The sequence below is a fragment of the Equus asinus genome, chromosome 2 (genome assembly GCF_041296235.1).
Source record: "Equus asinus isolate D_3611 breed Donkey chromosome 2, EquAss-T2T_v2, whole genome shotgun sequence".
NCBI lineage: Eukaryota > Metazoa > Chordata > Mammalia > Perissodactyla > Equidae > Equus > Equus asinus.
This window is the reverse complement of record NC_091791.1, coordinates 110,766,926-110,793,154: the sequence shown is the minus strand read 5'-3', so window position 1 is coordinate 110,793,154 and position 26,229 is coordinate 110,766,926. Positions and strand designations below refer to the sequence as shown.

Sequence of the window (26,229 nt, the reverse complement as noted above, 5' to 3'; positions counted from 1 at the left end):
TAATGTACATAATGCCACTGAACACTTCAAAATGGTTTAAATGGTAAATTTTATGTTTATTTTACCACAATTTTATAACAAAAGAAAAACCAAACACTAGAGACTCAGTGGCTCAGAAGCTGTCCACAGCACCTGCATGCCAGAGCTCGGAGGCCAGGAATGGGGCGCTCGAGTGGTAGCTACATATGTGTTTCCCCATGGCCAGCTGAGCATGGATCGACTCAACACATGGGGCTCTGCAGAACAGGTCCGTGGTTCCTGCAATCTGGGCAGGACCACACAGGCCCGCTGCATGGTCTTTTAAGAGAAAAAAGAAAAATTGCTAGGATTTCATTTTATTGTCTTGAAAACCATAACTGAAGCTAGTTAATCCCTTGTGAAATGTCTGCCTTTCAGAGTGTTCTTCTCTCTTCTGACAATAAAATAACCCTTCTTGATTTCGTTGGGCTAATTCACAATTTTTTTCTCTGTGTAAACTGTTTTACAAGCAATTTTTTAAAAAGCCTCTCAAAGCACAGTTGAACTCTGCACACAGAATTGAAACATTTCATTTTCTCTAAAGGAGCAGTCCCCCAATAGGTTCCCCTTGGCTGGAATCACCAAGGTTGAGTTTTCTGCGAACCAGGCTTTGAGCTCGGGCTTTCTCAGTCTCCTCCAGCATTTCCTGGATGATGACTTGCAGGGCTTTTCCCAGCAGACTGGCGGGGAGCCAACGAGATAGTGGAGGGACGTGGACAAGCGCCGCACACCCATTTCCATGATGCAAAGACAGGTAGTAGGTGTAATCGCAGACATATCTGCAACCACAGGAAACACCACATTACTCCTTGGACCAACCTCAAACCTCAATGAAATGTGAGCAGAACTCACAAAGAATGCAGCATCCTCAAAACATGAGGAGGCAGGACTTGCCCTGGGAGACTTAGGTTTTGTTGTTCTGCCTCAGAAAGAACATGTTGCTGGGAATGAGGTGGGGAGAGACTGGCTCTTGGCCTCGTGGTCCGCTAACCAGCAAGTGACCAAACCTGGGAAGGGACTAGATATTAGACCTAGTCAAAACACCTCTGCCCCGAGAACCCGTCTCATCCACGTCTGCATTGAGTCATTTGTTCCTTTATTCTTTGGGGGCAGGAGAAACTACCTACTAGGGGGTGGGAAGGTCAGAGTTTGGAAAAACAAAGGTAAATTAATCTTTGGGGCTAAATCAGAATGCTTAACTCACAACTTGGCTGCAATAAATAAAAATAAAAATAAAGCATCTATAAAATGTTAGTGGTTCTCAAAATACGCCTTTCCACGTCTTCTCTGTCAATGCTCCAAAGGCCGGGTTTGGGGAACGGGCCTTGGAACCGAGGCCGCAGTTGGTTGTGAGCAACGTGCTGGCCTGGAGGGGCTACAGGATGGCCTGCTGAAGGAAAACGGGGGGCATTCCAGAAGAAAGAGTGACGCTGCAGCCATTCCTCCTCCCCTACCTGCTCAGTCAACCGACACCCACAGAACATACCTGCCTGCATCCCAGGAAAACGCCACCTCCACACCCTCCACAGCCACGCGCCTGCTGACCGTCTTCATGCTGACCCGCGAGGTGATCACTTCCGGGCCATGCGGAAGGCACACGCCGCGGTCGGGCCGGAAGCCCCGGATGTCGGCATCCCGGTAGCCGCGGTTCTTGCCGCACTGCTCCAGAACGATGGCCTTGGCCGTGGCATCCAAGCCCACGTGTACGGCGAGCTGTGTAAACATACATGAGATGAACAGGCTGAGAAAGAGGGAAACTGAGGTCTGCTCAGCTCCCCAGGTGTGGGAGAAGGGCCAAGCTGAGGGAGAGCTCGAGTGCCAATCATCTCACACCCCAGATCTTCCTTGCAGCCGTGATCCCGGCCTGCTCCCCCAGCGAATGTGCTGGAACAAGAACAGCTGGACAGAGACCCATGTGGCATTTAATTCAAATACTTGTGTGTTTCAAAATATTCTCACAGGGTGGCATACTCCCTTTCTTTCCCTGGGGTCCAGCTGGTATGGAAGCTGGTATCTGGAGAAGCTTAGCATTGCAGTGCAATCTTCCATCTCTTTTATGAAACTCTAATAAAGGAAGTTAGGAACAGCCTAACAAAATATTGTTCGAACTTTTTTAGATGATTATTCTTCCTCTTTGAAACATAGCTGCTGAATGTTTTATCAAAACATTTGGGGTGTTGTCTTAATGGTTTGGTGGTGTAGGTTTTGTTAATCTCATCATCTGGTCTTCGTTTTTTTGGATATTTGTACCCGTTTTTTTATGTATTAACTCTGTTTGAATAAAACAGGCTGTGTGATGAAGATGGGCCCTCCCCGGATGGGCTACTCTCCCACCTCCCAGTGTGAGCGACCCTCCAACTACTCTCCAAGGCCCAAAAGGTCCTCGCCTCACATCCCACCTCACAGCCAACCTGCTCTGCAGGGGCAGGGCTGGGACCTAACCCAGTGGCCTGCCTCTCTGTTAGCTGGAAACTGTCTTTGAGCCCTGACTGGGAATAAAGCTTTCATTTCTTTTCTTCCTTCTCTCTCTCCAGAGTCTCTTTCCAGGAGCTACGCTATATTTCAGCTTAAACTTTTGCAAACAGACCCAGGACCTTACAAAATCGGCTGGGACCTTACTGGTGGGATGTGGGGGCAGGGTGCACTTCAGCCATCAACCCTAGAATGAGGGTCCAGGGGTTCCTGGGCTCTGGGGCTCCACCACGTCTTCAGCCTCCTACGCCTACTCCTGCCCCACCGCCTCCCCAGCTGTCATTTACTTGCGGTTGAAGATCTTCCCAGATTCTGGTGACCCTCTGCTTCACCTCCCTGTAATCCACAGGCAGCTGAAGAGTCCGCAGCTCCACTTCCCTGTCACTCCCCAGGCCCAGCTTGGAGAGCTCCTGCAGAAAGAAGCAGGCAGACTCACCTCGTTTGATGGAGGGCCAGGGGGAGTCCCTGAAAAGCCAACACTTGGGATCATCCATGCCACTCCCAGGGGTCTTCCATGGGCCTAGACCCTGCCCTCAAGGAGCTCACACAGTGGCAAGGGGCCGGCAGAAGCGCCATGGTTCCTGCCTCTGGAGGCCCCAGGAAGCCGTTCCCATCGAGGTGTGGTACCCCAGAGGCATGTCTGATCCAGCCTGCGGGTTGGGACATAGTTCACAGAGGGGATGCAGGGAGTGCTAAGGCACAGAACAGGCTGAGCCAGGTGAAGAAGAGGAGAAGGGCGTGCCAGGCAGAGGGAGCTGCAGAGAAACAGGGCAGCGTGAGAGCCTGAGGCCTTTGAGAAACGTGGTATGACTTGGCACTCTGGCAGCGGCAGGCTGCGGGTGGAGGGCAGAAGCCTTCTTCTGTGTGCCCTGCACCTCCAAGGACAGGGCGTTTAGCACCCTGGACTTGGATCCGTGCATTAACTGCCTGTAGCACCCCCAGGCATTTTGAGAAGTAACCCACCACCCCAATAATGTATCGACGGCACTACACATCAGGGAAGGATGAGAACAAAGCTAGAGAAGTCTGTGGAAGCCAGATTGAGTCTTAGAGGTTGGATTTGATCCTTAGGGCAAAAGGAAGCCACCTAAGCATTGTGCACAGGCGCGGATGAGTCAGAGCTGCCTCCTGAGGATGGAGGAGGCGGCGGAGTGGGCTGGAGGGCTCCTTAGGGTTGACTTTGGACTGCTGAGTTTGAAGGACCCAAAGGGAGTTGGTCCCTCTGCTCTGTGTGCTTGGAGCTCACAGAGAGGCTTCTGGGGAGACGCTGGCAAGTCAGGGCAGCAAAAGCCACGAGTCTAGGTGAGATCTAGATGTCGCCCGCACAGGGAGAGGAGGAGAAGGGCTATGGAGAAAACTCAAGGTCAGGGAGCATCCTCTTCCAAGGGCAGGAGAAATGGCAGACAGTTTGGAAGGGAGAAAAGCAGGAGAGTGAGATCTTAGAGGTGTGCATTTCACTGTTGGTGAAAGTTGAATTAGGAAACTAAAGATCATCCTGAAAAGGCCAAATCCTTTCCCTGTACCAGGAGCCGTGCTTGTCAACAAGATGGTTTTGGATTAGCATCTCCATTTTTCTTGACTCCCTTTCCTGGCATTTCAGGACATCCAGGAGCATGCATCGCTGCGTGGAGGGTGCAGCAAGGGCTGTTTGGTCTGCCCTAAGATCGCAGGCAGGAGATTCCAGGGCCTGGCCCTGGGCTGTGGAGGAGCCGGGCGGGGATGGCGTGTCCAGATGTGGGTCTGCCTGTGCTGCTTTCCACAGGAGGGCTGTGTTCCTTCTGGCTGACTTTTGGTGTCTCAGGTCTGTCCTCAACCAGGTCAGCCTTCCTGAGGGGCTCTGCTCTGTCCTCCAGATACCACCTCAGAAGCCCAGTTCCCTGGACCAGCTCAGGCTTTGTTCATTTCCAAAAGTAAATGCCAAGACCACATCCCCACTTGGGCCTTGAGGGAGAATTCGTTTGCCTGCTTGATGGTGGGAGGCAGGAAGGAGAGCCAGGCCACACAGGGCAGTGGGCTGGAGGGCCATAGAGGAAGTGGGCTGAGCTTCCAGGTGGACATTCCAAGGGCCCAACAGACCAAGGGGGTTCTAGACAAGCCCGAGTTCCTTGTGACGCCATCTGGGTCCCCTGTCCTGCAGGGGTTGAGCAAGGTTGCACCGGCCCCAGCTCCTTCAGGATGCTCCCAATTCAGGGAGTGGGGGCTGGAAGGCACCACTCTTGGGTCACCTTTGGCTCTGTCATGAGGATAAGGAGTCCTTGGCTTGGCTCAGGGCTGCTTCTTGGAACCCAACCATCCGGGCAGAATGAGTTTCTTCTACTCAGCAGAGTTCTCATGGGGTCTGGCTCTGAGAAAAGGCTGCACGGGAGCCTCAGAACCAAATAGAGTTGCCTGGGAATCTGCTTTCAGTGCTGTGCCCTGAAGAGCTGTCCTAGTTTGGTTGGCAATGGAAACATTGATTAATTATGCTCAGTAAGCCTGCAAAGAAAGCAGTGCCCTGGGACAGAGACATCCACCCTGAGCCGGGCAGGGGCAGGCCCTCTCTGGCTCAGCAACTCCCCCAGTCCCCCCACCCCCCAGCCCAGCAGTGATTGGTCAATGCCTCCTCTTCACATAAGAACGCAGCTCTGCTTCAGAGCTGGCTCTAACGTAAAGCCCAGACAAGGCAAGCCACAACAGGAACCCCGGTTTTTTTCTCCACCATAGGTTTTTCTTTCCAGCCCACCTCAAGCCAGCTGAGGAAGGAGAGAAGAGAGAGCCTCTGGATGTCTTGTCAAAGACCCTCCAGCTGCTGCCTGAGTTTAGGGGCTGGGTTCGGGGAGAGTGAGTTTCCTGTGGCTGTGATGATAACGGACCACAGACGGGATGGCTCAGAACAGAACCTTATCATCTCACGGTCCTGCAGGAAAGAAGTCCCAAATCAAGGTGGCAGCAGGGCGGTGCTCCCTCTGAGCCCTGTAGAAGGATCCTAGCTTGCTTCTTTCAGCTTCTGGTAGCCCTAGACTCTCCTTGGCTTGTGGCAGCATGACGCCAATCTTCACATAGCCTTCCCTCTGGGCATGTCTGTCTCTGTGTCCAGATTTCCCTGTTTTCTGAGGACACTAGTCATATTGGATTAGAGCCCACCCTAACGACCTCATCTTAACTTGATTATTTGCAAAGACCCTGTCCACATAAGGGCAGAGTCACAGGTACTGGGGGTGAGGACTTCAACATCTTTTGGGGGGACACAACTCAATCCGTAACTCTCTAAGTCCATGAGAGCATCACTCTTGCCAAAGTAGAAAGTGCAGGGAAGCCAAACCGTAGATCTCCTTGGCATTCATAGAGCTGGCGTGGAAGGGAGGGCATTTGACGTTAGACTTGAGTCCCCTGTGTATTTTACTTATCTGAAAGACGAGGCCCAGGAGATTAGAAGGTCCCGCTTCTGTTCATCAGGTATTTCCTTTCCAGCTTCTGATCTGGTGCTCAAACACACTGGACTTCAGACTGACATTAGAATCCACGGGCTGGATTCCACCAGAGCTGCTGGTCTGGCGCTGCACTCCATAACCAGCCACAGATGTCACACGTTGCCTCATATCAACTCAGGTCACTTTTTGCCACCAAATAACTTTTTAAAAACTTCTAATTTTTACAGGTCTTTGGATATCGGAATTTCAGATAAGGAATTGTGGGCCACTATAAACTTGAACTTGTTCACGTGTTGCCTTGAAATTATTCTCCTGTATCTTCCTGGTACATTTTTTCTTCCTAATTAGAATGTCACCCTCTTCCTCTTTCCCTCCACAGTTGTCCTGATGAAGGCAGAGCCTGCAGCTTGGTGGATCTGCCCTGTCACCAGTGACAGGGACTCTGCTAAGGTGCAGCCAGCCTCCCCTGGGATGAAGCAACCATTGTCACTCACGCTGCGGGGCTGGAAGTCCCAACCCTTGCTGGTTCTCCTGGAGCCCTTCAAGCAGGGGGAAGACCAACTGGACCCAACAGACATCCCCCTGGAGGATGGAGGGCCGACAGGAGAGCACCTGCAGCCTCCACTGGCCACAGGCCTTGCCTGGGCCTGGCCGAGCTGCTTGCACAGCGATGGAGGTCTGCAGCCGTTCTGAGGTCACCAGGAGGGGTGGTTGGATGTATCCGTGTAGGGGGCTTCTAGGGACTGAATGTTTGTGTCCCCTCTAACCTGGCATGTGACAGTATTTGGAGATGAGCCCCCTGGGAGGTAATTAGCTTTAAATGAGGTCAGGACGGTGGGGCCCCCAGGATGAGATTAGCGTCCTTACAAGAAGATGAAGAGCCCAGAGCCTTTCTTTCTCTGCCAGGTGAGGACACAGCAGGCGGCCGTCTGCCACCTAAGAAGAGGGCTCCCACCAGGAAGTGAAGCTGCTGCTGCCTTGATCGGGGACTCCCCAGCCTCGAGAACTGTGAGAAATAAACGTCCGCTGTTTCGCCACCCAGTCTGTGGTATTGCGTTCTAGCAGCCCCGGGGCTGACCAATAGAGGCCTTCCGGTTGCTAATGAGATGAGGCCTGGTCGAGTTTGAGATACATGCCAGCTCATCCATCCAGCTCGTTATAAAGCTTGAGGGGCCGCAGACGACCCGGGACTGCCGTCGGGATCCGATTTGAGATATTGAGGAGCTCTTTCCAACTGGAAACATGGAGCAAGCCTCCAGGCACTGCCTCACGTGGACACTCTGCTCTCCCTCTCTCAAACATGCACACACGCATGAGTGCGCACACACACACTTGGTGTCCTGGATCACCTACGCTGTGACTCATGGCACAAAGGGCACTTTAGAGAAATAAGCCAAGCTGGTGGTCATCGCCAGCCTAAGCCTGTGTTGAGGAGGACGCAGGACAGAAGGGGTCAATGTGCAGAGCCAGACCCCAACCGTAGCTCCGCAGGGAAAGGCATGGGCTTGGGGGTCAGAAAGACATGGGTTTGAGACCTGGCTCTTCCACCTTTCAATAGATCCACTTGGGCATATTATTGAACCTTGGTGCACGTCAGTTTTCTAATCTGTGAAATGGGGATAATTAAACATCAGAGGGGTTTTCACAAATATTACATTATTATGTGCTGGCACACAATGGGGGCTTTCTGTGGGGGATCAATGCTTCTAATTAGCCCATATTCATTTGAGAAAGTCATGCAAGAGGAATTTATCAAAAGTGGCATTTATTAGAATTTGATGCGCCTGGGCCCGTCAGAAGCAGTGAGTAGAACATGCTGCACAAACAGACGCCAGGCCGCTGGCTGCCACCACGCCTTCTGCGGAGAAGGGCTGGTTGTTTAGGAAAGGGGGTATCACTTCTGTGCAGGCCTCGAGAGAGCCAGGGGGTTGTGCTTTCCGGACTGGCACGTTTTCTCAGCTAGAGTTGCAGAGTGTGCTAAAGCGGGGAGCCGGGAGCAACCACCCTCACCAAGGTGGCCTCCAGGGTCCTGCTCCAGCCAGAGGAATGGGCAGGCTCGGGTGCCGACTGCCCATGCTGGGCCCATAATCCCTCAGAAAAGCCTGAACCCCATCCGTTGCAAAGGTCCTGGGGAAGCAGGGAGCCCCGCCTTCTGCCTCTTTCTCCCAAGTCTTCCTGTCTCCGTGTCTTCCAAAATCTGGTCACCAGGAACACATGGCAGTTTAACAAAGGGAACTGAAGGAAGGAAAAAAGACACCAGTTGCTCTCTGAATTTTTTTCAAATCCACCGAGGCTGTGGCACCAGCTGGTGTTGCAAAACAGTTGCTGTTTTTCCAAAATCGGATTCTTCCCTTATCACACGAGAGCTCGGGGCTAGCACCAGAAACAGGAAAGCATGACTTCAGTCAGTCTCTCAAGAAAGACTCCCCCAGTGCCTGCTGTGCTGTCCTCTGCTCAGGGCAGGGCGTGGCCTGAGGGTCACATTCACGGAGGAGATGAGGACTGGGACCAGAAATGGGCAGTGATGACAGGAGTCCTGGTTTGAGGGCAGGCTGGGCCCCTGCTGGGCTGGGGAAGCCTGGGGGTAAGAGACAAGGAGCCCAAACCCCACTTGTTCCACTGCCGACTGCGTGAGTTTGGGCGAATTGTTGAAACTTGCCGAGCCTCAATTTCCCTATCTGTAAAACATGGGGATAATGGGCCTCCTTCCTAGGGCTTGCTATGAAGGTTAAGCCAGCCCACACACGTGGATGTGCAGCCTGAGAGGACCACAGGGAGGAGCCTCCGACTGGGGCTTGGAGGGTTCAGCAGGAGCGTGCCCAGAAAGGAATAGTGAGGCTTGGAGATGTGTGCAAAGACCTGCCTCCCTCCCTCTCTCCCTCCTGTCTTTTCATCCTTTCCTCCCATCCTTCCCTCCCCTCCTCACTTCCGCCCTTCCTCCTTCCTCCTTCCTTGTTCTTCTTTCCCTCAGTCATCCATCCATTGTCGGATGTGGACGAGGCACCTCTTGCATGCAATCTCTGTCCTGGGCTCTGGCTGAGGGTCTTGGGGGGCGTGGAGGGGCGGTGTTCTGGGGATGACAATGGAAGAAGGAATCATAACAGATTCCTCTTGATCTGCTGGGTTGGAAGGGATGACCAGGGAGCCATCAGGTGGTAGCTGAGACCCAGGCCTGGGGTTCAACACCATCTAGTCTGGATCCCCGCCTCCCCCACCACAGGGAGAGAAGGAAGCTAAAGCCAGAGCTGGGAGGGGCTCGTCAAGAGGAGGAAGAAGCCACAGAGATGGGCGGAGGCCTGACGTGTTAGGTGTAGGATATCTATCAGCTGCGTCTAACACAGACACTCAAAACAGTCTTACAAACAACTTAGCGACACAGAAAAACCCAGAGCAGGAAGAAGTCCAGCAAATCAGGCTCTTGGCCTGTTTCCTGCAGCCGTTTGTGGAAATGGAAACATACTGAAATGGGCATCTCTCGAGGGAAGAATTAGGGGCGATCCTTGTTTCTTTCTGTCCTCTGTAAGATTTTCACAGTGGACATGTCTGTACTATTTTTCTGGTTCTAAAAGCTTAAAAAGTATTCTGGTAACCAGACGAGCTGCCTGTGAAAGACCTTCCTGTGTACAGGCACCGTGCCTAGCGTGGAAACCGGCACAGTTAGCCATTGATGATTAGGTAGCTAGGAACTAAAGTTTTTCTCCTTTTTGCAATTACTGATTATAGCTCTCGGTTGTTCCCCTGCCCATTGTCAACCATGCTGTTTAGGCAATATGCTACCTGATTCCCATCAGGTTCCTGTAGATACAGCTCCCTGGAGCCTGGGTCACCATGGTAATGGGGGTATGAGCTGTTTTTCAAGAATTAGGACTCTCTGGTCCAGTTCAGGTCATTGGAGACCACAAATTCATCAACTGAGCCTGCACAGATGTCTGATAAGTGACATTTGACGTCAAGAGGCTAAAAACTCCACCCTCAGATCATGCTCATGCCACCATTTTGTGAACATGCGTCCTAGGAAGAGGCATGGGGTCTGACTACGCTTGTGCAGGTCATCAATTTCCTCACCTCTCCTCACCTCCAGTCATCTATCTCCACACTTCAGACCATCTTGCCCCCCATCCCATAAACATCCCTGAGTCCCTATTTTCAAGGAGGCGGATTTGAGGCTCATTCTCCAGTTTCCTCACGTGGCTGCCTTGTGAGTAAACTCTCTCTCCGCTGCAATCTCATCTCAGTGTTTGGCTTTCGGGGCAGTGGGCAAAAATGAACTTGATTCAGTAACAGCGCCTCACCACAACCCTCCTGATGAGGTGCTCAAACTGTCCCCATTTTACAGATGAGGAAACCGAGGCCCAGAAAGGATAAGTTTGAAAGAAGGGAGGAGTTCCAGGAAGCAGCCACAAAGGAGATATTCCCACAACAGCGGTGTCAACTATTTAGGGCTGATCACAGCCTCACAAGTGGTTTTGGAAATCTTGGGATTCAGTTTAAAGTCACTCTCTTTTCCTTAAGGATGCCAAGTTCCATTCTCCATATGTGATGACTGTGCTGGCCCACTCTCAGTCTCCTCAGTGATTCTTCCAAACTACTGGGTCATTGTTTCCAGAAAAATCCAGTAATGAAAAACAGCAGCCCCATGATTCCCATCTCTCTGTCTGGAGCAGTTGACTCCAAGTTTTTGATCATGTGTGCCTATTAATAAAAGATTTGAGTGTGCACAGGTGCATGCACACACCCACACACTCTCATTAGCTGGTGTCTTGACGTCTCAAGACACAAAACACACTTCAAGTGGGCTTCATTGTCATTAAGTGGATGTAAATCTACATTTTCAGTGGTTTTCTTAGATCCTCCCCCTTTTTCGGGCCAACTTCATCTGAGAGTGTCATTGTTTTTATATCAGAATGTGGCTGACAGAGAGCACATCTGAGGGGAGAGGAAGTGCCGCTCAGCTGTTTTCACGCATTTGCTCATGTTTGCGCTATCCGTATTATCTTCTATCTGTGGGGTTTTGCAGATCATTTTTGTGGATTCCTTGATCGTAATTGGAGGATTAGTTTAATTATAACTGGATAATATAATCCTGAAACCCAATAACTGGGCTGAAATACTTTTAATAAATTAAAAGTGATTCCAAGAGGAAGTACCTCCCTATCACCAGGAGGGCCTTTGCCCCAAGGGTGACACGTTCCCTCATCCCTCAGGACACCATGCCTGTCCCAGGACCTGTGGACATATAAAGCAAGGCCATCATCAGTCCAGCTAGGAAATATTGGTCCAGGTTAATTTCTTTCTTATTTTTTAGACTAAAAACATAGAAATTCATACCTGTTAGGATGACCACTATAAAAACAATAAAATAGCAAGTGTTGGTGAGGATGTGGAGAAAATGCAACCCTTGTATACTGTTGGTGGGAGTGTAACATGGTACAGCTACTGTGGAAGGGTATGGAAGTTCCTCTAAATATTAAAAATAGAATTACCATATGATCCAGCAATCCTATTTCTGGGTGTATATCAAAATAATTGAAAGCAGGATCTCAAAGAGATATTTGCACACCCATGTTCACTGCAACGTTATTCACAATAGCCAAGAGGTGGAAGCAACCCAGATGTCCATCGATGGATAAATGGATAAATAAAGTGTGGTGTGTACAAATGATAGAATATTATTCAGCCTTAAAAAGGAAGAAAATTCTGACATAGGCTGCAACATAGATGAACCTGGGAGTCAGTATGCTTAGTGAAGTAAGCCAGTCACAAAAAGACAAGTACCGTATGATTCCACTTACATGAGGTATTTAAAGTAGTCAAATTCATAGAAACAAAAAGTAGAAGGGTGGTTACCAGGGCTTGGGGGAGGGGAAAATGAAGAGTTGTTGTTCAACAGGCATAGAGTTTCAGTTTTGCAAGATAAAGAGTTCTACATGTCTGTTGCACTACAGTGTGAACATACTTAACACTATTTGAACTGTACACTTAAAAGTGGTTGAGATGGTAAATTTTATGATTTTTTTTGTTTGTTTATTTTGGTGAGGAAGATTGGCCCTGAGCTAACATCTGTGCCAGTCTTCCTCTACTTTGTATGTGGGACCACTCCACAGCATGGCTGGTGAGTGGAGTAGGTCCACACCTGAGATCTGAACCCGCACACCCAGAGTGCCAAAGAGGAGCAGATGGAAATTTAACCACTCAGCCACGGGGCTGGCCCCAATTTTATGTTTTTTAACACAATTTTAAAAAACATAGGCTGACCCCGTGGCTGAGTGGTTAAGTTTGCACACTCTGCTTCGGTGGCCCAGGGTTTCACTGGTTCCAATCCTGGGCGCAGACATGGCACCACTCATCAAGCCATGTTGAGGCAGCATCCCACATAGCACAACCAGAGGCACTCACAACTAGAATATACAACTATGTACTGGGGGACTTTGGGGAGAAAAAGCAGAAGAAAAAAAAAGAGAAGAAGACTGGCAACAGTTGTTAGCTCAGGTGCCAATCTTTAAAAAAAAAAAAATGTAAAGAAACATAGAAATTGTAATCTTGATCTTTTCCTCCTGTACCCCAGTGGACCACCTTGCAAATCCCACTTTGGAAATGATTTTGGACCCTCAAGGAGGTGCTGATCTAGGAAGTAATGGAATGATCTGAAGGATGGGGTGGGGGTGGGGGGGGGTGGGATTGGGCCTGCAAACCTCTGCTTAGGAAGCTGGGCAGGAAAGGGTTAACCCTGCAGGCCTGGGCTGCTCAAACCCTGTGCATTCCCAAGAATGACCTGTCCTCAGGACTGACCTTTGGCCGGCTCCTGGGAGAAGAGCTCTGAACTCTTGGGCTGTTCTGCCTGGTAAGAACAGCTTTGTATGCCTGAGGCCTCGGGTCACACACTGGTTTGATGAGCATTCACGCTAACACTGATTTTTGGTGGATGCCTGTTTTTGCAATGCAGTCTGAGCAGCTGAGGTCAGTCAGGCGGGCACTGCATGCCTATGTGACTGACTACTAGTAAAAACGCTGGACAACGAGGCTCAGGTGAGCTTCCTGGGTTAACAACACTTCACACATGTTGTCGCCTGTCATTGCTGGGAGGCTCACATGTATCCACGTGCCTCCACTGGGAGAGGACACTTGGAAGCTTCTCCTGGGCTCTCCTGGTCTTTGCTCCATGCACCTTCCCCTTTGCTGATTTTAATTTGGATCCTTTTGCTGTGGGACCCAGTAAAAGTGAGTATGACAGCTTTTCTGAGACTGGATTCAGGTGAATCATGGAGCCTGAGGGTGGTCCTGGGGACCCCCTGACACAGAGGCCTCTCAATGTCTCTTGGGCCCTGGCTTCTCCTTTAGAATCATTTTCCCTTTTTTCTCCCCCTAGTTTTTGGTCCAAGCAGGAAAGAAGGCAATTTTCTCTGTTTTCTTTCGTTCAGTCACTCATTCATGTTTTCGGTAGTCTTTGAGCCATTCCTTGGCCGAGCACTGTGTTGCCCTGTTCCTATGTGGATGGGAAATGCCCAGGGAGAATAAATGTCTTAGGGAAGGGAGTGGGTTGGGCAGGAGAGACGGTACTCCCAGGGCCAAGTTGGAGGTCACAGCACATTGTAGGAGTTGGGAGAAGAGGCTTAGGGCCTGGTGGGTGCAGGTTCAATTCCACAACTGCCCCTCAGGCACCAGCTCAGACACTTGACCTTGGACAAGTGACTTACGCTCTAGGGGCCTCAGATGCCTCGTCTGTAAAACTGAGATATTACTGCTGCCCTTTCAGTGGCTCTCCTCGGTCATGCTGTCCCCCGGAGGGGGGGGTTCTGAATACATGCAGTGTTTAGGGGAACCTACTGATGATGCCACAAAGGTCGAGATGCTAAACATCCTTCACTGCACATTTTACTTGATCCCACACTATGCACACAGTGCTCTCAGAACAATACTACAACTTTGCCTCCAATAATATGATTATTGAAAAGTTTAAGATATTTTTGTTTTGTGTTTGTTTTTTGTCCTTAAAGTGAATGGCTGGATTTCAAAACTCCTCATCATGGTTCCTCTCTGTGTGGTTATATCACTGACTGGATACACTGTTAGGCTCATTCACTCAATTGACTTTTAATTTCTACGCATTGCTTTTTTAAAAATTTAATTTTGTTGGGGCCAGCCCCGTGGCCGAGTGGTTAAGTTCGTGGGCTCTGCTTCGGCGGCCCAGGGTTTCGCCATTTGGATCCTGGGTGTGGACCTAACGCTGCTCATCAAGCCATGCTGAAGCAGTGTCCCATATGCCACAAGTAGAAGGACTCACAACTAAAAATATACAACTGTGTACCGGGGTCTTTGGGGAGAAGAAGGAAAAATAAAATCTTGAAAAAAAATTTTGTTTTATTAGTACATAAAATATTCTACATGGTTCCAAAGTTAAAGCAACAAAACAAGCTCAAAGAAGTCCAGTTCCTTTTCCTTTCTCCGCCATAGGACACCGTTTTTTAATTTTACGATTTATCTTTGATTTTTTAAATTACCGTAAACCAAGATGTAACATATTTAGCACCCCCCTTTCTTATATACACTTTCTCCATCTTATGCACGTCTTTCCCTATTTTTGCTGGTGTATCTTTGGGAGAGCTTCCTAGAAAGGTGCTGGCTTGCCGGGACACTGCATACATCACGTTGCCTGGTGTTGCCAAATTCCCCTCCACTGGGGCTGTACCATGCACCATTCCCGCTACCAAATTATGACAGTGCCTGTGGCCTCACAGCCTGGCACACGAGCTGTCAAACTTCTGGATTTTCACCAATCTGATCTTAGTGTAGCTTTAATTTGCTTTTCTTTTATGAGCAAGTTTGAACATATTTTCATGTAGGTAAGAGCCATTTGTATTCCTTTCTCTGTGAAGCGTCTCACACCTTTGGCCCACTTTTCCATAGGGTCATTCACCATTTCTTTTGCCAGTCACAGAAGCTCTTTATACATTCGGGATGTTACCTTTTAAATTATGCTATAAGTTCATCAGTTGCATTTGGCCTGTGATGACTGGATAGGACTGATCGGGAAAGAGAAAGGATAGGAGGGAACCAGCCCCTGTCTCTAGCCAAAGACTAGCACTGGGGAGTCTGCCACATTCAGAGATCTGGTCAGAAAGGAAGGTCAGTAGAGACTGCTGCTAGAATTGGCTTTTTTTTTTTTTTTTTTTTGGTGGAGAGGATTGTCCCTGAGCTAACATCTGTGCCAATCTTCCTCTATTTTATATGTGGGACACTGCCACAGCATGGCTTTGATGAGCAGTATGTAGGTTTGCGCCTGGGATCCAAACCTGCAAATCACGGGCTACTGAGGTAGAGCACATAAACTTAACTACTATGCCGTGGGGCCAGCCCCTAGAGTTGGCTTTTTAGATGGACATGGTTGGAGGTCATTAACCTCTGAATACATTTCCTGTGGTTTTGCTCCAAAAATAACACCACACCCTCATGGCCTGTCAAGAATACCCCTCTGCTCGAGGGGGGTTCCCAGTTCTCCATCTGGGAGCCTGGGCGGAATCAGGCTTCTGGGTGCTGCCCTCAGGCCTGTGGGGGGCCTCAGAGAACCTCAACCTCTGGTCTGCTTAACAGAAACCTTGTCTCTGCAACGAGATGGAAATGCACCCTCATCCCTTTTGGCACACTTGACTTTTTCCCAGTGAATGACAGAGCAGAACAATTAACCCAAAGTAATCTCAGCCCAGAAGAACATTCCTCCCACAGGTCTGGTTTCTAATAACCTGGAGGCACATAGTCAAAGGAATTTGGGTGTGGAATGTAGAGGTACAAGGCTGCCACCTCCGATTTCCTCTCCGCTTCTCTTCCTGGCTCTGTCTCCGTTACTGAGGTCCTGTGATGCTACCCACCAGCCTTTGCAGCAGGTGCTCCCTCTGCCTGGAACGCTTCCCAGAGCAGCTTCTCCTTGTCACTCAGGTCCCAGCTGAAATGTCGCGTCTTCAGAGAGGCCTTTCTGGCCTACTACTGCTGGAGGAGTTCCCACGTCACCATGCCCTGCCTCACCCTGCCCTCTATTCTTCAAAGCTCTTAGCACTCGCTGGCATCCTTTTGCTTGGCTTGTACAGTCATGAGTCGCTTCACGATAGGGATATGGTTTGAGAAATGCATCTTTAAGTGATTTCATCATTGTGTGAATATGACTGAAGGGGAAGAAGATTTGCCACCCCGAAACGTGTCTCTTTAACATGAGGATCATTTAAGGCTGATTATTATTAAGAAACAAAAGACTCAGAATGTTTTTCTTCTCTCTCCCTTAACTGCCTAAAAGAATTCAGATTAAAAAATCTGTCTCAGGAAGCAAGCTATCACCTTAGCATAACATGAACTACGTGGTAGAAAGGGTGGGCAGTCTGAGAAGAGACTAAATTCATAGTAAGTCACTTAGCTCGTGCTGACGTCTCCATCTTTTAGACAGGACTAATAATTAAGTGGGGATTTCAACAAAGCCTACTCTTTTCCATATCTGAAAGTCTTTTGGACCAGAGTTCTAGACTTTTAAGGTATCAAGAGCTAGATGTCGTCTTCTCAGATGACAGCAAGAGAGTCTGAAAGGTAACAGTATCTGAGCTGCTGGTTTGCTGAAGGTGTCTCAGGATTTGAGAGGTCCTAAAGAGAAGTCGTTACAGATGACAATTATTCCCACATAAATGCCGTATTGCAAACCGAGAACAATCAAAATGTGGATATTTTCCCAGGAAGAGGGAATGAGGCAGGGACAGCAATGACTCCAGACTTTTCTGGTGGCTGGAGCCTGAGGATGGCAAGCTGGTTGGAAGGGGGCGTGGTCTTGGTAAGGGAAGCTAACGATCAGGTGATGTTTATTTGATGTATCTCGAAGGTACTGGTAGAAAGATGAGCTCAACTAAATCTTTACAATTTATTATTTTATTTGATTGCATCCTCAGCACAACATCTCAAGCCAATAGGAGGAGTAAAAAGGAAGGTCTAGCTGGTCAACTTGCCCTCAGTCTCCTCACCTGTCTAATGGGAACAATAACAATACTGCGTCTACCATAAAGACTATCAGGACCCCAGGGAGGTCAAATAAAATGGTAAAAAGAGGTCCTTAGCGATTTTACTAGTAGCACTTTGAGCGTGGGACCAGGGCTGGAAGCCAGGTGGTGGTAAATGAATTTAAAAGTTAATAGGAAAAATTAATTCTCTCTCTTTTCTTGATCAGGCTGGCTAGAGATTTGTCAATTTTATTGATTGTCTCAAAGAACCAGCTTTTGGTTTCTTTGATTATCGTTATTATGTTTCTGTTCTCCAGTTCATTGATTTCTGTTTTGATCTTTACTATTTCCTTTCTTCTGTTTAGTTTGGGTTTAATATGCTCTTCTTTCTAGTTTTGTAAAGTAGAAGCTGAGGGTGTTGATTCGAGGCCTTTCTTCTTTTCTAAAATTGTTGCTCAGTGCTCCAGAGTTCCCCCAGTCTGGTGTTAGCAGCATGCTGCAAAGGTTAATACATTGGGCTTTACTTTTTATTCATTTCAAAATACTTTCTAATATCCCTTTTGATTTCTTCTTTGATCCATGGCTTATTTAGATGTGCATGATTTAGTTTCCAAATATTTTGGGATTTTCCAGATATCCTCCTATGGTTGATTTCTACCTTCAATCCACTGTGGCCAGAGAACATACTTGTATGAGTTGAATCCCTTTGAATTTATTCGGATTTGTTTTATGGCCCAGGATATGGTCCATCTTGGTAAATGTTCTGTATGCACTTAAAAGAGTGTATGTTCTGCTGATGTAGGGTGGAGAGCTCTACAAATGTCAATTACGTCAAGTTGGTTGATGGTCTGTTCAAGTCTTCTGGATCTGTGCTCATTTTCTGTCTATGTGTTCTATCCATTATCGAGAGAGGAGCAGTGAAATCTCTGACTGTAGCTGTGGATATGTCTATTCTCTCTGCAGTTCCATTAGTTTTTGCTTCACATATTTTGGAAGCACTGTTATTAGGGGCATAAATGATTAGGGCTGTTACGTCCTCTTTGTTAACTGACCATGATTAATTGCTTGCTTAATACGTAATTGCTAAATGACTTTCTGACTCCAAATTGTGAGCTCTTAGAACATAGTTACCAAGACAGGTAAAGGACAGGAATAGTCTCATAAGTGGGCAAAAGAGAGGGGGACCCCCAGCAGGATGCTGCCTGATGATGGCTACCCCAAATGCATCTTGTGGCTCCCTAGTCATAGTCCCATCTCCGGGGCACCGAGTGCCTGAAATTTCACCACCATAGATCCTTTGGGTTCATTAATCCCTGTCTAGATATTTTTGCAAGTGCCTGCGAGAGAGGAAACACTGCCCCAGCACACCTTCTTGCCCAGGGAGAAGGCACAGTGTGTGAGCACTGGGGCCCAGGGGGTGCACCCAATGCTGGGAGAATCAGGAGTACCCCAGAGAGGTGCAGCCTTACCAAGGCTGGTCGGGGTGAAGCGTAAGGATCTGTGATTATAGATGTCAGTCCAGAGGCCCCAGAAGCCATCAATGGCACCTCAAACTGACCCACAGCTTGCAGGTCCATGAGGGACCCCGTGGATTCTGGAATCCCAGGTGTGGCATCCTTAATATAATGCTGATATTTTTTTAAGACGTGGAACGTGCTTCTAACGTGAGTGGATGTGACTGGGATGCAGATGAGAAAAGGCATGCCCAAGAGCCTCTTTTTTTTCTTTGTCTCCCTGAAAGCTTCGTCCCTCCCCAGAATAAACAGGATCTTAGGGGTGCCTTCTGCATCCCAGTTCAAATATGACGTTCCGCTGCCCTGAGTAACCTGCATAATTCCCAGGGTCATGCTTGTCTGTGTACTTTTCTCTGGTATTAGACTGTGTGTGGCGCAGGATATATTTCCTTCGTATTTATGGCAACACAAATACAGCACGAATGCCCTCAAGATTCTGGTCTGGACTCTGCAAAGCAAGATAAACAGGCCAGGGTGTTTCCTATGCCGAGAGAGTATGTAATCCAGAGAGGACAGGATGTGTTCCATCAAATCTAAGCCCCAGAGATTGAAGGCCGGGCATTACTGTGTGAACCACCAAGAAAGCAAAGACTCTGCTCAACTACAACAAAGCATAAGACGGAATTGACTGTGAGATTTGTCTGATTTCAGGACACCAAAATGTTTTTTTTTAAAAAAAGGAGCCCTTTGCATCAATGAAATATAAGTGATGTGAGCAAGGACAGGAGGACATGTGTGGATTTATATATAAAAGGAATGCAGTTAATTAAAAAGTCCTGGCTTTAGTCTAATTTTCAAGACAATCAAACACATGGTGGAAAACAAAATGAGGAATCTTGCGTTTTCCTTGGAGGAGAGGGTGTTAGCGATGGGGATAGTAAAGGAGGTGGGAAAGGTTTCAGGAGAAGATGGACTTTGAAAAGGAAACGAGCCATAATCCAGAGTATAAAATAACCATCCATGAGTCCATACTGACGTAGAGAAATTATTACGTAAATGAATAAACAGCTGGGGGCAGGAAGAGCCAGATCGTCCCTGCAGACACATTGCAAATAGTTGATGTAGATACTCTGTCCCACCCCAGGGGGGTAGCTCCTTGCCCCTTGAGTGTGAGCTGCGTGCAGTGACTGACAGCCTTCCAAAGAGCGTAGTATAAAAAGGGGAAGAAAGCAACTTTACAGTGAGAAATCTGAGACACACTCCCTCAGCCACGTGATCAAGGTCAACATCAACAGTGATCAGTCATGTTGACAGTATGTGCCCTTGATAGGATGCGATGAGAATGCCACTTGACCTCTGTGCTCCTCCTCCCCAAAACCCATAACCCCAGGCTAATCATGAGAAAAACATCATTCAGAGCCAATTGAAGGACAGTCTACAAAATACCTAATCAGTACTCCTTAAAACCATCAAAGTCACCAAAAACAAGGAAAGTCTAAGAAACAATCACAGCCTAAGGGGAGATGAGGACTAAGCGTGATGGGCCATCCTGGATGGGGGGATGGAACAGGAAAAGGACGCTGTATTTGCTGGGGGTCAGGGTGGGGAAGAAGGCGGACCCCCAGTAAGGCCCTGGAAAGGTGCTGGGGTCTTTTTGAAAGGTCTTACCCTGGTTTTTCTGGTTTGTCATCCTGTCAATGTGGGGATGGATTTAGGATTTAAGGAGAAGTAAACATTTGACTCACTTGTCTGTAAATGGCAAGCTTTCCCCCAAATAAGCAGAGTAAATGCACTTCTCTGAGTGTTTAATAAAAGCACGGTGTCTATGGGAGGGCTGGCTGTGAAGCCACAGCAGACGCTCTTCATGAACTTGAAGGAACGTTCCTCCACCAGGTGTGGGTTTTCTCTTTACCTGCCGTTATCCTCGGGAACTCTCTGTAGCCCGGCTCCTTGCCTGAGCTGCTGCCGCTATAGGAGGAAGCCTTCAGCCCAGGGCCCAGGCTCATTGTCATGGGCTCACAGATCCTCCATATTCATGTAGATTCTTGTGCCATTGCAAAATGAGAATGCAAGGACAGTCCTATTTTGTGCTGCCCTGGGGCCGGCAGGAAATGTGTAGAGTAATATGGCTACTTCGCTTCCCATTGATACGGTGGGTTCACACTACATAGTCATCAGATTAAAGCAAGAAGGTGTAAGCAATCATAGAAAAGGCTTCAAGTGAGTTTGGGTTATCCAGCCTTGGAGGTCAGTGTCCACACACCCCATCAAAGTGGTCGCCCTGGAAGTGGTTGGCACTAAGCTGGTTGCTATGGTAGGTCCGTGTAGATGACAGGGAGGTGTTGGGGTCTCCTTTCATCCTCGCACTGGTTATTTTTATCTCAGGCTTTCCGTATTAGTCAAGAAAACAAAACAAAACCCACTGTGGGCCAGATTCGAAAAATGTCATAAATTACGTCTATATTCACTTAGGTTAGAAAAAGGCGTTATCTTGGGATTTGGTAGGAAGAATAGAGATCCTCTTAGGAAAGAAAACAAAGATGAATCAAAAGAAACAATTTACTCTTACTTAGATGGGTACGTAGTTACCTGCCTGGCCCTGAGCGTGCTCTACAGGACCCAGCCTCCATCATAAAGTTCTGTTCAGCTTGGTGGTTTTTTTACTTTTCGGAATCACTGCCTTTTATTCTTTATTATGATGATTTTTTTTAAGCAACATGTAATATGGGCACAAGGCCACCTCATCTTTAGAGTAAAGAGAAATTATTCTGCATATCACATTGATCAGGTCTGGCAAGAGCCTTGACCTCCTGACCACTTGGGCCGGGTTTACTATGACAGTTACATAATGTCTTAGCCCAACTGACCCATGGCCAGTTTTATAAGACCCTTGTTTTATTTGCTGCCTTTCCAGGTTCAGGCACTTCTAGAAGAGTTAAGGACATAATTTCTTTTGAAAGAATATGAGGTGGTACTGGCTCCTGGCACTGGTACTTAGAGTCTCCAGAAAGCAGCAATATGGTGAGCAAGAAGAATGAACAGCCTATCGCCTTGCTGTGTCTCAGGAGCTGGCAGGAGAGCTGTGCAGAGGGTGGATAGGAACCCACAGCAGAGGGTCAGCCATGATGAGTTGGATGGAGGGCTGAGGCGTTTGGGTGAACATCCTCACTTTGCTCACCATCGGTTATTAGGTAGTGGGTCTTGACATTTCTTTGTGGTCCTGTTCTTCTGAACTGAGTGTTGTCTTCTCCAAGGGAAAGAGAGAGGCAAGTGGGCTGAACATGGACTTCACTCACTGGGACCAATTGAGACTGGAATCTAGGCACTGCCACTTCATGGCATGTGTCCTTGGGCCAGATATTCAACCTCTCTGAGCATCCATTTCCTCACCTGCCAGATGGGAATAACAATATCACCTTCTCGGGACTGCAGGAAGAGTTCAGTGAGCCACTCTGCATAGTGTCCACTGTGGTGGTTTTGAAAATTTATTCCCACTTGCCAGAAGTTAGCTCATTCTTTATTGCTGCTTCCACCAGCTGGCCTTCCCAGTGGCCTCTCGGGGTATAATTTCCTCTTGTTTTGCTTTAGGTTCCTTTTTTTCCATGTATTTTCCAGAATGAAATTAATCTCTTCCTCTTCAGAGTCTCATAATGTAGCACTTCTCAGCATCTGCTTTGGGTTATAATTATTTTATTTATTGGCCATCTCTTCTCCCTCGAGGAACCCCTGTAAGGAACTGTGGTATAAGAAAGAGTATATCTGGGGAACCGGCCCCATGGCTGAGTGGTTAAAGTTCTGCATGCTCCGCTTTGGCATCACGGGTTCACGGGTTTGGATCCGGGGCATGGACCTACTCCATTCATCAGCCATGCTGTGGAGGCATCTCACATACAAAGTAGAGGAAGATAGGCAACCAATGTTTGCTCAGGGTGAATCTTCCTCACGAAAAACAACAAAAAAAGAGTATATCTGGTCTCTGTCCCCAGTTCCAGGCACAGAGCTTCAAAAGCCCTTGGAATTTGTTGAGTGACAGGAGTCTTTGTTATGCTAATAAGGTGATGCATGGGGGGCCCATAGGTAGCTTCAGGACAGGATCTGGTCACCAGAAAAACCAATTGCATGGTTAGAGGGTTGAGACTTTCAGCTGCCCCACCTTCAAGGAGGGGAGGTGGACTGCAGATTGAGTTCAATCAGGTAGCCAATAACTTCATCAATCACATCTCTGTAATGAAACTCCAATAAAAACTTTGGATACAGAAGCTCAGTGGAGTTTCCCTTTTTTTAAGATTTTATTTTTTTCCTTTTTCTCCCCAACCCCCCCCAGTACATGGTTGTATATTCTTAATTGTGGGTCCTTCTAGTTGTGGCATGTGGGATGCCACCTCAGCATGGTTTGATGAGCAGTGCCATGTCTGTGCCCAGGATTTGAACCAATGAAACACTGGGCCGCCTGCAGCAGAGCGCGTGAACTTAACCACTTGGCCACGGGGCCAGCCCCTGGAGTTTCCCTTTTGATGAATGCACTGATGTGCCGGGAGGGTGAGCCACCCTGACTCCATGGGGAGAGGGCATGGATGCCATTCCAAACTTCAGCATACGTGTATTCTTATAATAAAACTTTCATTGTAAGTAGAGTGCTTTTCTGAGCTCTATGAGTCATTCTAGCAAATTATCAAACCTGAGGGGGTCATGAGCTCTCCTGAATTTACAGCCGGTCAGAAGAGCAGGTGGTCTGGGGACCCCTGAAGTGCAGCAGGTGTCTGAAGCGAGGGCATCTCGTGGAGGACTTTGCCCTTAACCTGTGAGGTCTGTGTGAACTCCTGCTAGTTAGAGTCAGAATTGTAGTGCAGGACACCCAGTTGGGGTGGAACTGGAACAGGAAGAGACTACTGTTTCAGTAGATTCTATGCTCCACATCAGGAACTGGGTAAATATAAGTTGAACTGAGAAGAATTGAGTTAATATTTTATGTTCATATGAACATTGTTATTTCTTTGGTCTTCCTCTTATTTGGGGCACCCCTGATATTGGAGTCTTGGTGGAGGACAGAGCCTGGCTCCCACCACAAATGCTGAAAATGCCAGTCTCTCCGTGGCCAGGGCAAGATCACATGACCTGGGCTCAGCCAATCTGACGCACTCATCATCTCTGACTTTGAATCAGGGGCAAATCTCTCTGACAGAAGCAACATCCGGCTTCCTAGGGCAGCCATGATGCCAGTGGAGGCATGCAGCAGCCAGTGTCATGAGAAAAAGCTCCAGTGACAGTGTTCAGTGAGACAGCAGCAGTGTCCTCATCCACCTTGTTCTACAAGTGATTTTTGATCCCTTTGATTGAGGTTTTGTTCATTTGTTTTCTTTTTCTGTTTGGTTCCTCTACTGTCTTGAAAATCATATAATGTACTCCATTTCTACTCTTTTATGGTTACTCCTGAAATTTTGCCATGCATATGTAATTTAACAAAGGCTAAACTTGAGACCTGGATGCCAGTCCTATAGAATACAAGGACCTTAGAAGACTTGAACTTCAATAATTTCAATTATTACTTTATTATTATGTAATTGTATATTATTTAATATTATCATATACAAATAACGCTAGTTACAGGCTCACTATTTCTCCTCGCATGTGACACCATCTTTCTGGGAGCATTTTCCTTCTTTGTGAAGGATATCCTTCAGATGCTTCTTTAGTATTGTGCCTGTTGGTAGTAAACTCTTTGTGCTTGTTTTTACAAAAATGTCTTTATTTCATCCTTGAGCTTGAAATAGGATTTTGATGAGTACATAATTTCAGGTTGATAATTTTTTTTCAGCCTTTTGAAGATATTATGCCACTCTTTTCTGGCTTTTATTGTTGTTTTTGAGAAATTTACTCTTAGTCTAATTCTCTTGTCAATTTTTATAGGTGGCCTGTCTCTTCTTTCTGGCTACTTTAAGAGCTCCTTGCTTTGATTTTCTGCAGTTTTACTCTGAAGTGTATATGTATGGATTTTGCTCATCTTTATTTGGATTTTTTGGACTCCTTATTTGTGGAAATTGATCCTTTCATCAATTCTGGAATAGTTTCAATCATTATCTAATTGAATATTGCTTCTCTTCCATTCTTACCATTCTCTCCTTGTGGAATTCCAATTAAACATATGTCAGAATATCTCATTTTATTATCTATATCTCTTAATTTCTTTTTTCACTTCCTTGTCCATCTCTTTATGCTGCCCTTTGAATAATATCTTCAGATCTATCTTCTAGTTCACGAATTTTCTCTTCATCTGTCTCTAAAACGGCTATATACATGTATGTTTGAGTGTGTATTTCATACAATTTACCCATTTAAAGTCTAATTCAATGGTTTTTAGTATATTCACAGAGTTGTGCAACCATCATCACAATCCGTTTTAGAACCTTTTCATCATCCCTAAAAGAAACTCTATACCCATTAGCAGCTACTCTCTATATCCCCCAGTCGCCCCTCACCTGCCCTAGGCAAGCACTAAGCTACTTTACATCTCAGTAGATTTGCTTCATCTGGACATTCATCTAAATAGAATCACACAATATGCAGTCTTTTGTGACCGGAGTCTCTCACTTAGCGTAATTCTAAACAACTGTCTTTTAAGTCATCTGTTGAATTCTTCACTTCAACAATTGTGTTTTAAATTTTTATAAACTCTATTAGTCCCTTTTTCAATTTACTGGATCTTTTGAGTCTTTTGTTGCTTATTTTTGAGATTCTATCTCTACTTCTTTAAACATTTCATATATAGTTATGCTATTTTCTGATGGTATCGAGCAGAATGATTTAGAAGCCCAAGAACTTGCTTCTGCTGATTCTTACTCACGGTAGCTTGTTTCTTTGCATATCTGGTAATCTTTGCTTGGGAACTGACATTTAGGTTATCTTCGTTTGTGGAAAATCTGAGGTTTTCCATCCTTAAGAGAAATCGCATCTGCTTCTGCTGGGAGTCAGGGGTGCTGGAGACCCCAGGCTCTCCTTCCAAGGGTCTGGCTTCCAGAGGAGTTTCCTTCTAGCTCCATTGCCCTGGCTTCTCAGAATGCTGGTGACAGCACTTGCCCCCACCTGCCTTTGGTGTGTGGACTGACCACTCACTCCTTCAGGCTGCTGTCCTTGGCAGGTGGGATGTATATATACACACAGCGTGATGCATATGAGCTTTCCTGTCCCTACTGAGTGGCCAGCAAGCCATAGAAGTTCTCTCTCACAGTTTATCTGCCGGGAAGGGCCCCTCAGAGCACCATAGTTTGCTATCCTTCTGCCATTCCTAGAAGCCCCTAGCCTGCTTCTGGTTCTCTAGCTTTATTGGTGAAGCTTGAGCTTCTCAATCTTTCCATTTCCTGTGTGAACCTCCAGAGTCAGATTCTGTTTGCCTGCAACTGAGAACCCTGAGGGAGAGAACAGCCTCCAGTAATATAAGAATTACATTGAAAAAAAGAAAAAGAAAAAAAGGAAAAGAAGAAAAAGAAAAAAGAGAAAGAAAAAAAAAGGGGCCAGCCCTGTGGCTGAGTGGTTGAGTTCGCCTGCTCGGCTTCGACGGCCCAGGGTTTCCTGGGTGGGATCCTGGGTGTGGACATGGCAACACTCGTCAGGCCACGTTGAGGTGGCGTCTCACATGCCACAATTAGGAGGACCCACAACTAAAAATACACAATTATGTGCTGGGGGGATTTGGGGAGAAAAAAGCAGAAAAAAAAAAGAAGAAGATTGGCAACAGTTGTTAGCTCAAGTGCCAATCTTTGGGAAAAAAAAAAAAGCATTACATCAGTGGGCACCCGCAGTGTGCCCTGCCCTGCTCTAATCCCCGCAGTTATCATAACCTTCCCATTTTACGGATAAGGAAACTGGGGTGCAGAAAAGTTGGGTGACTCGTCTTGGGTCATACAGGTTGCA

At 47.4% G+C, this 26,229-nt stretch overlaps 1 protein-coding gene across 3 annotated transcripts in view; it reads right to left on the bottom strand.

Annotated features, from left to right (window-relative positions):
- Window positions 1-30: 30 nt before the first annotated feature.
- PGPEP1L (pyroglutamyl-peptidase I like) overlaps window positions 31-26,229 on the bottom strand; it is a 33,909-nt gene continuing 7,710 nt past the window's right edge. Inside the window, exons 1-3 of one of the 3 annotated variants that reach the window (XM_070496200.1) lie at window positions 2,927-3,108; window positions 1,505-1,731; window positions 32-797 (exon numbers count right to left, since the gene is read on the bottom strand). In XM_070496200.1, coding sequence (XP_070352301.1) covers window positions 557-797; window positions 1,505-1,731; window positions 2,927-2,980 — 522 coding nt within the window. In that variant the 5' untranslated portion in view covers window positions 2,981-3,108 and the 3' untranslated portion in view covers window positions 32-556. Of the gene's footprint in view, window positions 798-1,504; window positions 1,732-2,777; window positions 2,901-2,926; window positions 3,109-26,229 lie in introns of those variants that run through there. The other 2 variants (XM_014849605.3, XM_070496193.1) reach the window with 2 other exon arrangements.